This window comes from Parus major, chromosome 24 (genome assembly GCF_001522545.3).
Source record: "Parus major isolate Abel chromosome 24, Parus_major1.1, whole genome shotgun sequence".
Lineage (NCBI taxonomy): Eukaryota > Metazoa > Chordata > Aves > Passeriformes > Paridae > Parus > Parus major.
Window position 1 is genome coordinate 3079673 of NC_031792.1, and position 13320 is coordinate 3092992.

General features: G+C 47.3%; 1 protein-coding gene across 1 annotated transcript in view; it reads right to left on the reverse strand.

The window, feature by feature from the left end:
• Positions 1 to 1705: 1705 nt before the first annotated feature.
• Positions 1706 to 13320, reverse strand: part of CLMP (CXADR like membrane protein) — a 40419-nt gene continuing 28804 nt past the window's right edge. Inside the window, exons 2-7 of the mRNA XM_015649975.2 lie at positions 10169 to 10326; positions 9317 to 9518; positions 8227 to 8394; positions 7699 to 7821; positions 5654 to 5795; positions 1706 to 4785 (exon numbers count right to left, since the gene is read on the reverse strand). Of these exons, the coding sequence (XP_015505461.1) occupies positions 4491 to 4785; positions 5654 to 5795; positions 7699 to 7821; positions 8227 to 8394; positions 9317 to 9518; positions 10169 to 10326 (1088 nt within the window). The 3' untranslated portion in view covers positions 1706 to 4490. The remainder of the gene's footprint in view (positions 4786 to 5653; positions 5796 to 7698; positions 7822 to 8226; positions 8395 to 9316; positions 9519 to 10168; positions 10327 to 13320) is intronic.

Consider the following 13320-nt stretch of genomic DNA (forward strand, 5'->3'; position numbering starts at 1 on the left):
ATGGGAAGTCACCACCAGTTTGTGGCTCCTGCTCCTGCTCTGCCACGCACAGGGCTGGAAGCTGAACGGGGATTTTGAGGTGACATCGAGGACAGGGTTTGGAGCTGGAATTGGGGTGCAGAAGGTTAAAGGCAGGACAGGGGAAGGGGTGCTGTGTCAGGGAGCACCAGCTGTGCCTCTCTTACAAACCGTGGTACACCTGGCCAGGTAAGGCGTGCAAAGCTCACTCCACCCTGTCCAGAGTCCAGGCTATTCTGCTCCAGGGTTACTCCAGAGATGCTCCTCAGCGTAACTCACACTGAACCCACCTTGCTGTTGGCCTTTGGGGTGGTTTTTTGAGGGTTTTTTTTAAAAACCATGGGCAGAATTTCGGTAGGACCTAAGAATAGCTCCTTGGGATGCCACAGTGACATTTAGATGTGCAAGCACATTTCACAGAGCAGGCTGAGAGCAAGGGGAGGCAGCCTGAAACTGCAGTGAGTCAGTGCAGGGAGGAGGGCAGTTCACAAATGACTCATTCCACCAGAAATTAGAGGCTGTTAAACTGGACAAAAGGAGCTCATTAACTTGATATCACAAACATTAAAGCTTGGCAGGTTGGACGGGGTTTACTTTGAGTATTTAGTGTGGAGTTTTTTTTCTTTCCAAATTGTGGATTGAAACGTTATTTTTTGGGAGTGAATTTAGGATATTAAGGATCTAGCACTGCTTCTCCTTTCAGTGTTTAAAACAGAATTGGGAGGAGAAAGGAGATTATCAAAGGCATTCCTCCTGCTCACCACAGCAGCATTTATTTATATAAAACTTTTGCATCTGCTGAAGCTTGAAAATCACACATTTCCAAGGCCCTCCCTTCCCTTTCCCACGGGGATCCCCCTCTCTCAGTGTGTCAGGACAAACTGCTCGGGGTTAAAAATAACCCCAAATTCCTGATCCTGTACAAAAGTCTGCAACTGCACCTCTCAAAACCTAATCAGGGTTTTTAATGTCATCAACTCCACCGGGAGCAGGAGCAGCGTTTGCTCTGGAATTAGGGACACACCCGTGAGACCACTGTGTTACCACCCTGCTTTGTTTTAAATACTGCCTAATTAATGTTGCAATTTTTGCTCCCAGATTTCAGCAAGGAGGATTGCTGATGTCTGGGCACTTCTGCAAAACACCCTGGGGGGAAAGGAGGCTGAGACAAGCCAACCACCAACTCCCTAAATCCCATCCCCAGCTCCTTGGCTGGCTCCAGAGGTTTATCTGCAGGGATCTGAAGTGGCTGAGCACAGCTCAAGGTTTCCTCCTCACCTCAGAGCTCATGAGGAAAGCCAGGCACGTGGGCTGGTTCAGCAGGGAGGTCACAGCAGGGCGAGGATGAAGCCACCAGGGCTTGTTTTGCTGGCATTATTTATTTACCAGGTTGGCTTCCAGCACCTGCGTCCTCAGCCAAAATATCCCAGGTGAAACGGCCTCATGGAAGATAGAACCACTTGTACTTCCATGTGCCATCCAGGGTTTCACATCTTTTGTGAAATTCCACCTAATTTAGACTGAAAAATATCCAGGAAAAAAAGCCCAGCTTCCCCACGCTTCCCATGCAAATATGCACACAGGCCTGCTTAGCTTAAAAATGGTATTTTTAACTCCATCCTTTTTTTCCCCCTTTGGATTCAGCTTGACAGCATGAAGCACATCACACCACAGAAAGTGGTACGAGTTGAGTTGAGCTGCAGCACTTCAGCTGCAGCGCCTTTATTTATAAAACAACCAACCAAAAAAAAAATAATAATTATGAAATCATTGATTCGAAGGAATCAATAATAAATATTTGCTTTCCTCTGAGTTGTTCAGACACAGTACAAGTACACCAATCATAGCAGGTAGCAGAGATGGAAGCTTGGTTTAGCTGCTGCGAAACAAAAAGCTACATAACATTGTAGGCATTTAATCACACGAGTAATAGCTGGTATATGACAGTAAATGCTTTAATACACTATTTTACAAAACAGGGTTTGGCTTATCTGCTTCCCTTGTGCAACTCCTGATCAGCTGGAGCTTGGAAAATAAAACCTTTGGGAAAAAAACCCTTTGGAATGATCCCTTTCTCCTGTTCCCTTTGGGTGATGAAGTTCTCCCTTCCCTGTCAATCCCTGATGTGTGGGCTGTAGCAGATACCTGGACAGCTCCTGCATCCCAGCAGGGTTTGGAAATTCCAAGGCAGCGGGGTTTGGAGCAGCCAGGTTTTAAAATCCCCCAGGCCAGGCTTCAGCCACTGCACCTCTGCCTGACCTTGCCCAAAGCTGTCAGCACAGGGAGGTTTAACAGCAGGAGAGGCTGCCAGGGCTGCCCAAAGGCTCCAGGAAAACCTTCCGGGGTGAATTCTCCTCCCTCCAGGCTGCAGAGCCTCCTCTCTGCTAATTACCAGCCTGGGCTGTGGCTCAAAGCTGCCCCAGAGCTTTTGGCTGAGCTGTGGCCAGCTCAGCTGCTGGAATTGTCACCCTCGGTTTGTGGTGAGGAGCTCCTGGAGGCTCAGGCATGGGAAAAGCGCTCCTGGGTCTCTGCACGGGGTGAGGATCCTCAGGGGCAGCACAGGGAAGGTTCAGCACAATGAGCACCCACAGAAGAACCCACAAGCTGCTTTCACCATCCTGTTCCTGCTTTTGGAATTTTCCCAGCTCTGGAGTGGCTTGGGAGTGCTTTGGAGCCTTCAGGGCTCAGGAAAGAAAAACAAAGCAGAGGAATGACAGACACCCAGAGCTGCTGCTTCACACACAGCTGATCCAGGGATGTGCTCCTGGAGCATCCACCACCAGCAGCTGTCACGGAAGGAGCAGCTTATCCAACACCTCAAGGTCTCCCTTGTTTAAAACTGGGATTGCTTTCCCTGCACAGCATCAGCAATTTGTCCTGCCAAGGGTTAATCTGGGGTAGAGAAAGCAATGGAATTTTGAGGGACTGCTCCTAGGAAGAGAAGGTCTCATACAGTGTAGGGCAAGTTTGAAAACTCTTTCCCATATGGAAGTAGCCTGAGGATGAGGATGTCAAAGATCTCAAGTAAAGAAATTAGAATTCTGGGTCTCAGTCAGAAAAGGACATTAATGACAATCCTGGAGTGAAAGAATTATAGATCTGTGGTTCTTCTGTGCTCATCCATCTTCTGTAGGCTCTTCCCACAAATTGGAGAAACCCTTTTCCTCCCTCAAATGGGGAAAAAAAACCCAAACACCCTCATTCTTTAAACAGAAAATCACCAGGAATACAGGAATCTAGAAGCTCAGTGTCTTGTGTGTAGCAGCAGTCAGAGCCAAATCCTTCTGAGGAAAATATCAACAACAGAATTCTGCATCTGTCCCTACCTCCCATCCTTTCCTAACTTCATATTCCATGGAAACACTTAACCTGGCTGCTCACAAAAATATTTTTTACAATTCTTGCAATTCTTTAAGAGGCTTGCTAAAGGTTTAAGCCTCAGCTCTGGCCCAGCATTTGGGGTGGGAGTGGGACAAAGCACACAAAGATTTCCTAATGGGAGCAGCGCTTGGTGCTTGTTTACCTGTCCCAGGTGTGTTTTCCTGTCTGGGAATCCTTCAGACCTTCCCTGGGGGTCAGCTCGGGACTGCTGCTCGTTCAACCTCGGGAAGAACTTTCCATGAGACTTCTCCCTCCAAACCTGGCCAGTTCTGCAGCTCTTCCAAACGCTCCATCCTGGTTTTGGTACATTGGTGGTGCTCCCCGTTGGGGCACTGCCTCCCTGCTGGATTCAGTGCCCAGTTCTCCTCTCTCTAAGGCTCATTAGCCACGGCCACCCCTCCAGTGGGGCCCCCGTGGCTCTGCACTGCTGCCCATGGAAGCAGATTCAGGCTCCTGGCCCTAAGTTTATTCTGGCAATTAAAGCACCTCTGTTTTCTCAACAGAAAAGGTCCTTTCCCTTTAGTACAGAGTTTAGTTCAGACACTTTAATACTGCATCTCTTGTCCTTTGGCAGTGATCCTTTAGTTGCAGCCTCCAGTATTTCGCTGAATGCAGGAAATGTGAAGCACTGTCAGTTCCCTTTGAGGCTGGACACCCTCAGCCCCAAAATCTTCACTTAAGACAACTCATCTTCGAGACACTTCTCCAAAACCAGCCTCAGGGGCTCCTCCCTCCCCACAAAACCTGTCTGGAATATTATGCATCTTTAAGTCTCTGTTGATCCCTTTTAAAAAATCCTGAGGTTTGGCTTCTTTTTACTCGTACAGCGCTTTGCTGTCATAGGTTTTAAATGCTCAGTCAAAGAAAAAAAAAGATAATTTAAAAAGAAGCTCCCTTTTCCCTCCAATATATCTGTCAGTATCAGAACCTCAGTGCTGGAAGATGTTCAGAAGGAATTGAGTGGGAGGGCTTCTCGTGGTGTGAATAATCCCGAGTGATTAAGATTAAGCTGACCAGGAAGAGAACTAGCTACCCTAAGGATGCTAAAGTGGCTGGTGGTGTGTGAAGTGTTGCTCTGGCTCCCAGGATGCTCACACGGTCTGGAACGCCCGGCTCTGCGCGGGCACCATCACCGCCGGCGCTCCCAGCTTCACCAGGTTGTTGTAATCGACTTTCTTTGGCTCGGGGTCTTTCCTGTCCAGCTGCCTCTGGCTGTACTGGGGAGGGGTCAGGTGCGGGGTGGCCTCGGTGGACAAAGTCCGCTGGCTGCGGGAGGCACTGTTGGCTGTGGACCTGGTGGAGGAGGAACCCGAGCGGGAGCTCCTGGAGCCGGAGGAGGAGGAGCTGGGTTTGACGAGGTGTGCCTTGGGTGCCTCGGCATCTTCCCTGCAAGGGAACACACACAGGGATCAAACAACACGAGAAAAGCTCGCCCCTCGCTCCGCATTGCTGCTGCAAATCACCCGGAGTGGGGGAAAGAAGGGGAGAAAAAAAGGGGGAAAGAAGGGGGAAAGGAAGGGGGAAAGAAGGGGGCAGAGAAGAGGGGAAAGAGAGAAGAAAGAAGGGCAAAAGAAGGGAGACAGAAGGGAGAAATAAGGGAAAGAATGGAAGAAAGAAGGGCAAAAGAAGGGGGAAAGATGAGTAAAGAAGGGAGAAAGAGTGGAGAAGGAGGGGGGAAAGAAGGGAGAAAGAAGGAAAAGAATGGGAGAAAGAATGGGGAAAGAAAGGAAAAGAAAGGTGAAAGAAGGGGGAAAGAATGAAGAGAGAAGGGGAAAAAAGGGCAAAGAAAGTGTGAAGAAGGGGAAAGAAGAAGGAAAAGAAAAGGGTTATAAGGGAAGAAGAGGGGGAAAGAAAGGAAAGAAAAATAAAATAAAGAAAAAAAAGAAATGGGAAGAAGGCAAGAAAACCACCTCCAAACCCTCTCAGAACCACAACTGACAAGCAGCTTCAATTTAACACCACAAAAGAATATGCAAATGCTTCAAAATACCGAAATTGCAAATGTGAGAGAAAACAGTTGGTTGAGGTCTGTGCTTATTTACCAGGGGAAAGAAGAGGGGAGTTTAATCTAATTTTCTGGAAAGTCTTCACAAAGATTCTCACAGAGAAATTTGTCAGTGATATTTCACCGAGACTTTAAAAGCTTTTTAGAACAACCTTTGAAGAGACTTAAATCTACTTCCAGTTAGTTAAAACCGTGGTGGGAAACTGTGAGAAGGGAGTGTGGGAGGTGGGATTAAATAAAAAGCGTTACCTGATTTCGTTTGGTGCCTCCTCTTCCTCATATCTCTTCTTTTCTTTCCTCCTTATCGTCAGCCTCACCACCAGGAAAAGGAGGGAGAGCCCCACCACCACTCCACACACTGCCCCGGCGATCATGCTGATATTTTGTGCATCTGTTGTCCAAAAAACAACAGATTGGTTTTTATTTTTATTTTTTATTGGTGAAGCCTTGTTGGTGTGGTGGGGTTTTAGTCCCAGCACTGGGAATAACTCAGGACAGAACGCTGGAGGTTATTTTTTTAGGTGTGTCTCCACACAGAAGTTGAACCAGTTTATCCTCAGCTAAAGCTGAGCTGGCAGGGAGTGAAGCATTCACCTCTGCAAAGGTGAAACCGCAAGTGCTGGGCCTTCAGCTGTGGGGCAGAGTTGAAATAAGAGGGAAAATCCCCTTCTAAGAGCAGAAAAGTGCAGAAAATGCCAAGACAGGAGAGCCCACATGTGAAACACGGCAGCAGGCAGCACCCCAGAGGAACAGTAATGTTTGATCTATTAATGTTTCTCCATGAGGATTTTTATTTTCCCCCTTCAGCTCCCCTTGAATGGTTAGAACCCAGTTCAGGAAAGAATTATTCAAACGTGGAGAAAAAGTGCCCTGACTGAGGAAGGCAGAGTAGGAAAGGAAACCATCCTGTGCAGGGCACTTTCCATCCAAACCAGCCCAGGAAATGAGAGAACATTTCCCAAGGGTCATGGGCCCTTTGCTGATAGCTCATCACAACCTTTCTTGATGAAAGAATCAGGTTGGGCTTGGCTGAAAGTTGTTTCCTTAAGGCTCAGTCCCTCTGGAGGGTTTAGCAAAGCCAAGTGAGGTTTTAAAACTGTTTTCAAAACCAGTTCAATTGCCATAAAAGCTGCCTGGACGCTTTTACTCCACACGCCTCAGGCAAACCGGTTTTCCTTATTCCATATTCCACTCATTTCAGGCTTGGCTGGGCAGAAAAATTCCAAAGCTTTGGAATCATCAAGAGGAGACTTTTTTTTTTTTTTTTAGTTTTATCACAGCAGGTCCAGCTTTCAGAGGGCTAAACTCCATTGTTTGGGTTTGGGTGATAAACTCCACCCTTTTCCTGGTATGCAGATGGAAAGGACACCCTGCCCAGAGCTGCATTCCTGGGGTTAATCAGGGAATTTTGACCTCTGCTGTTCAGGACACAAATGGCTAAACCTGATTAAAACCAAACTGTGGCAAAAGTTACCTTTTTATCCTGCAAAATTATCTGCAGTCAGCCTTTCCAACTGACTTTAGATATTTTGCTGTCCTGAGTGCAACAAAAATTTGGATTGCTGGAATATCCACAGAGAGAAATCATTCCTGAGAGTCACCTCGTGCAATCACTCCAGCCAGAAGAACATCTAACTTAACCATTTTCCCTGCTTGTATTTCATGAACCATTCTGAAAATCAAGGTTTCTAACAGACCCAGACATCTAAAGTGATAAAACCATCATTTGGGCTCAGGTTGTGATGTTATCATTTCAGGTGTGCGAATCAGAAGTGCAATAAATAAGAATATTTGATGTGGTGGAAGCATGAAAGGGCAAAGCACAGAATTTTCCAGGTGGGAGAGCTGGGAGGCAGCGTGTCCCCCCTGGAGCAGGGACACGGTTCTGGGTGAAAGGAATGAGGGGTTTGTCTTTACAAACAGACTGCTGATAAATAAAATTGAATGCTGAGGATGAAAGAAACAATGGGAAGAATTCCATAAATTCCAGAGGAATTCCATTGATTAACACAAGGAAAAGAAAAGGGGGGGTACACATTAGAAGGGGTCTGTATTGGATGATTTGGGAAGTCTGGACCTCCCAAGTACCTCAACAAATGGGTGAAGAGAGGGAAATGTGCCTGGGAAATTGGGATAAAAAGGAGGCTGAATCCTCTAAAAATCTGAGAGCCCCCAAGAGAAATGCCCCATGTCCTCTCCCTTTATTCCAGCAAAGTCACAGCTCCTCTGTCTCGTTTTTGCACACAAATTCTCGGTGTTTGTGCATGAATTCAGCTGCCAGGGGCGGTACTTACGCTGCACTGTCACCTGCAGCACGCAGCTCTCCTGCCCCGCCTCGTTGGTGGCCACGCACTGGTACAGCCCCGTGCTCAGCTGGGTCAGGTTCTTCAGCAGCACCTGCCCGGGGTTCGAGATGTCTGGAATGGGAAAAACATCCCTGGGATTAATCACAGGGAGTGAGAAACTTCAACTGTGGGTAGCGCACACAGGCACAAATTGATCTGTGGGGTCAAGTCAACTCCAGGACAATGCAAGGGGGAAGGAGAGAAGAAAGAAAGGAGGAAGAAGGGGGAAAGGAGGAAGAAAGAAAGGAGGAAGAAGGGGGAAAGGAGGAAGAAAGAAAGGAGGAAGAAGAGGGAAAGAAGAGAGAAAGAAGGAATAGAAGGGGGAAAGAAGGAAAGAAGGGGAAAAGAAGGGAGAAAGGGGGGAAAGGTGGAGCATCCCCCCAGGTGCAGCCGCAGCAGTGGGAGGAGTGCTGGAGCCTCAGTGTCGCCTCCAGGCAGTGTTCCCGGAGCTCGGAGGGAAGGAATGCCCCGACTCACTGACTCTGGAGTTGGGAGGGAGGTGCTCGGCTCTCTCGTCCTCCTCGCTGATGCGCTGCCAGCGGTACGAGATGGGGGCAGTGCCCGAGGCGGAGCGGCACTGCAGGGACAGCTCCTTCCCTTCCAGCATCTCCCCCTCCAGCCAGCACTTGGGCTTGGAGGGTTTCTCTAGAAGGAGCAGAAGACAGGTCATGCGGACACAGCAGAGTCTGTCACTGGAAACCCTTCCTTTGGCATTTAAACAGCTTCCAAGAGCTGCCTTCTGTGGAATGCCTTAAGGAATCACACCAGTGATGGTTTTTATGGGACTAAAACCCCTTCTCCTTTTCTCCTGCCTTTCCTTTTTCCTTTTTCCTTTTTCCTTTTTCCTTTTTCCTTTTTCCTTTTTCCTTTTTCCTTTTTCCTTTCTCCTTTTTCCTTTTTCCTTTTTCCTTTCTCCTTTCTCCTTTCTCCTTTCTCCTTTCTCCTTTCTCCTTTTCCCTTTTCTTTCCCTGTCACCCCACAGAGGAGCAGGCTGCCTCAGCCCTGGCAGTGACATTCTAACACTTTTTGTCTCGTTCTGTGCAGCTTTCCTCTTCCAGACACAATTTGGAGAATATCTTTCCCTCCCTTTGCTTCTCCAGCTCTCCCTTCTGCCCGCAGCACCTGGCAGGCCTCGGGATTCTTCCCTGGGATCCCAGAGTGTGGAAAGCTGAGCAATCAGGGCAGGGAAATGCCAGCCCCAGCTGCTCATGTGTCACCTCCCCTGGCTGGGATTGGCTCAGGGTGCTGGGACATGAAGTGCCAGTGCCCAGCAGGAGGTGATGGACAGCTGAGATAGAATATCAGCCTGCTTTGGGTGATGAGCTCATAGCCATCATTTGGAAAGAATGGCTTTGCATTTAATCACACCAACCTCAAACCGGTTCTTTAGGCTCTTCCTGTGGCCTGTCCTTTGCCAAAAAATGCAGAGGCAGATACAAACTGGGCACTGAAACCTGATCTTGAGGTGTCTTTGTGTATTTATACCCCTCTGAAACAAATCCCTCCCCATGAAAGCGAGTCTGGATTTCTTTTTTCCCCCTCTGGGAGAACAAGAAACTGTCCTTACCTACAACCTTGAGGGTGATGCGAGCCCACTCGTACTGCCCAGCGTTTTTCACCTTGCAGATGTATTTCCCTGCATCGCTGGACTGCAGGGAGATGATCTGTAAGGAGGCATCTCCTGCGAGGAAGTTGGAGGTGAAGGAAACCCGTCCCTTCTGCTCCTCGTTCAGGTCATCATAAACACGGCCTCCAGAGTAGGTGATCACCTGGGGAGCAGAGCAGACATGAGCTGGCCTTTTATTTTCACATGGAACAGCAAATCTGGGTGTTTCCATCCCAGTTAATCGACTTGTCAAGGGTCACACAGGAAACCTGGCTCAGCGTGGGAAAGCAAACCTGGGTTTCCACCCTGAGCACGATGCAAGAAGTGTATTTACTTCTGCTTTATATCAATAATTATATTAAAAATAGATTTATGTTTATATTGGGCACTTACACAAGTTTATGCCACAAGGCATCAAAGCAGTCTGGAGGTTTGGCTGTGCTAATTTAAGTCTCTGCAGACCTAATTTTGATAAGGACTAAACTACTGAGTTTTGTACTGAAACCAAGGGTTTGAAAACCAGGCCTGCAAAATCCAAAGTTATTTTGGAAGCCTTAATGCCACTTCTGGACTTGATCTAATGAGGACTCACTATATTTTAAAAAGAAATCCATTGTAACACAACCCGTTCCAACACAGCACGTGTGGGTATCAAATAACTTTTCCACGTTCTCAATCTCTCTAAATCAGCTCTGTTTTCTAAACACTGCTCTCATCACCAGAACAACCTGCAGAGCTCATCACAGGCGTGCTGTTAAACCGAGGGCTGGCGGTGTGAAGGCAGAAATAAAGTGATTTTCTGGGCAAACCCACCGCTTTCTGCACGGTCTCGGAGATGTGCAGCAGCCACTCGATGTCCAGGCTGCCCTGCTCCAGCAGCCCCAGGCGGTGGTGGCAGGGCAGGGTCACGTTTTCTTCAGCCACTCTCTTGAATTCAGTCTGAGCCTCACAGAGCCAAACGGAGCAGGAGGCTGGAAGAGAAGGGCTGGAGGTCAGAGGTCAGGCTGCATCTTTGCTGTTTTGGGTTTTTTTTTTGCTGGATTCTTCCTTATTTTCTTCACAGCAGCCAAGCAAACCCCCCAGCTCGGCTCCCTGCACAGATTGCAGCTGATTTAAGGAGACATTTCTACAAAGCCAGGCGTTTTCAGTGATGCTGAGGCACGAGCAGATGGCTTCACACTCCCGAGCTGTCACCCACACCCTCTGCACACCCCCAATTTCAAATAACCTCCCCAGCTCTGCTCTCACCTCTTATTACCTGATTTCAGAAGTATTTCCACCCAGAAAAGCTTCAATTTATCCCTTCATCAATCTGACAAAGGCTTGGAGTCTCTTTCCTAACACCAGATTATATTTATGTATTTCAGAAATAAGAAACCAGCCTGGGAAGAAGAGGGTTAAACTTCAGAAAAGCGTGGAAGAAGTAGGATTGGGAAGGAACTTTGAATAGCAACACCCTGAAATAAAAAAAAAGTTGTCCAAAATGGTTTGGCAGGATCTAAAAATGAAATAAAATTGAAGTGCCAAGCGAACCCGCTAGAGGGAAGCAGAGCCTTTGGAATGTGATCAAAATCCCCCAAAACGGGCGTGAACGCCCTAAAAGCGGCCCAGGAGATGATGCAGGGCAGGGAAATTGGATGTTCAGCCAGCACTGCCTTAGGCACTGTCTGCTCCAGGTGAAAACTGGACAAAAACCCTCCATCAATCCTTGTCTTTGCCCATCTCCGACTTGTAAAAATGGGCTCAGCGTGGAAAGTTCAAACTCAGTTAAAACTGACCCAGGAGATCAGAAGAAGGGAGAGTTACAGGCAGATCCCCCAGGTCAAAATCAAACATTTCCCCCCTAAATCTCCGTGGGGCACCGATGCCATTTGCCTTTGGGGTGTAAATCTTCACGGGGAAATTGAGTTGTTCTGCAGTTTTGATGTTCGAAACCCTAAAACCGTTTCTTTTTTCCCCTGTGAAATGAAGTGGGAGGAAATATTTTGCTTTCTGGGCCAAATATTGCGAAACTGCCGAAAATTGGGGAAGTTTTGAGCACTGGGAAGTCCCATGTGTGACTGAGCACACAATCCTGGGAGGACAGAGCAGCAGCATGAGAGGTTCCAGTTACACAGGCTGGATTTATCCCTATACTTTTAATATTATTATCTACTACTTATATACTTTTATGCTATTTAAACAGCAGATCCTGAACCTTCAGGTGAAAAACAGACAGAAAATTTGCATCCAACGTGATGTTCTCTCATTCTTTCTGTTTCTTCAGGACCAACTTTTAGAAGATTCCTTCTCCCATTCTCAGCTCTGCCTCTGAGTCACCATGACCATCCCTCAGCTGCTGAGATTTTGATATTTAATTTATCCTTCCCAAAAACTTTATCAAGAATTATCATCCCCTACGTGAAATACCCGGAATTTTTGGACAGGTGGAGCCTTGTCAAAGCTTCAGCTCTCCTCCTGAACTGCTGGCAGTGAAAGCTCCTTTCCAGCCACATTAGCTGATTGCTTTAAAGGGAAAAGTAATCCAGTTTATCACTGGATTCGCTGCTCTCAAAGCTCCATCTGCCAAATACAATTAGAATTCCTGCCCAGGACGAATCCAGCTTTTCCCTGGAGCCTGCTTTGCTTGGGGCTGCCCTCATTAGCACAGCTCCCTGATCAATAACATTAATTTAGGCACCACAACAGGGACGTTCACACGACATTTGCAGCATTTTCCAAGCCCTGTGGAGCTCTGAGGGTTCCTGCACAACCTCGAAGGTGTTCTGAGTTTTAAAACTTAATCCTGCTCCGGGCTTTTCATGTAAAATTAGAAATATTTCGCGAGATTCTGAAAATTTTTGTTCCTTTCTGGCTTAGACAGAAAGGATTTTTGGTTTTTGTTCCTTTCTGGGTTTAGCAGAGCTCACACCTTCGAGGGATTCTTGCAGCTCTCAGGAAATAGCTGTGGATTTGAGGAAGAGCCCTGTGCCTATAAACTCATCATCTAAATGGGGAGAAAAACCAGTGGGAGACATCCAGTGGAATAGTGACAAATTCCTACAGCACCCTTTATTTTTTCAAAAGATCAGAAATAATTTGGAGCTGATTCTCTATTGAACCAATAACCAAACTCACACACCATGCAAAATCTTATTTAAAACCCCCTGATTTGTCTCTTCATTCCTTATTAATGCTTTACCAATGCTTGAAAACTCCCACAGGAGTTGAAGTTTTGCAGGTTCCCTGGACAGGAATCTCACTTTATTTCCTCCCAGTCACCCATATGTTGAAAGGAAGATAAAACAGCCTCTTACAATAACCCAACAAAGGAGACAGGTGAAGAAATTACCCACCAAAAAATCCCAAGAGACCTCAGCATGAGCACATCTCAGAGTTTGGGTAGGGCCTGGCTGCAGCCAGCAGGGATGAAATGGTGATTTGGGTTTGGTGCAGGAATTTACGGCACATGGGAGAAGGAAGGAGCTAGAAACAGATGCTAGGCTTAAAACATTCTATGTTTTATTATCCAAAGAAGAATAAACCCTCCCTGAAGCTGTATTTGTGTAGGTGAGACCTTGCAGGGCAGTCCAAATAAATGAGATGGTTTTAACCATTTTTCCCATGTCTGTCCCTTCCTGCAGCACTGCTCAGGACACAGGGGCTGGATTACAAAGGGATTTATTTATCCCTTTGCTCTTCCAAACCTTCCCTCACACAGCTCCACAGCCCTGGCTGGCCTCAGGGGCTGGATCCTGCACACAATGGATGAAAAAAAAGGGATGATTTTCCCAGAAATCACATTCAAAAGTAATGGCACATTTCTGCAGGCTCCGCAGTTCTTGCCCAACAAACCCTCTTCCCCCTTCCACATCCTGTGGGCAGCTCTGTGTGCTGTCAGGAATTCGGGAATTGCTGCTTTTGGCTTTGCTCAGCTCCCATCCCATGACTCCAGGAGGAGGTGGGATTGGTTTTCCTGCTTATCC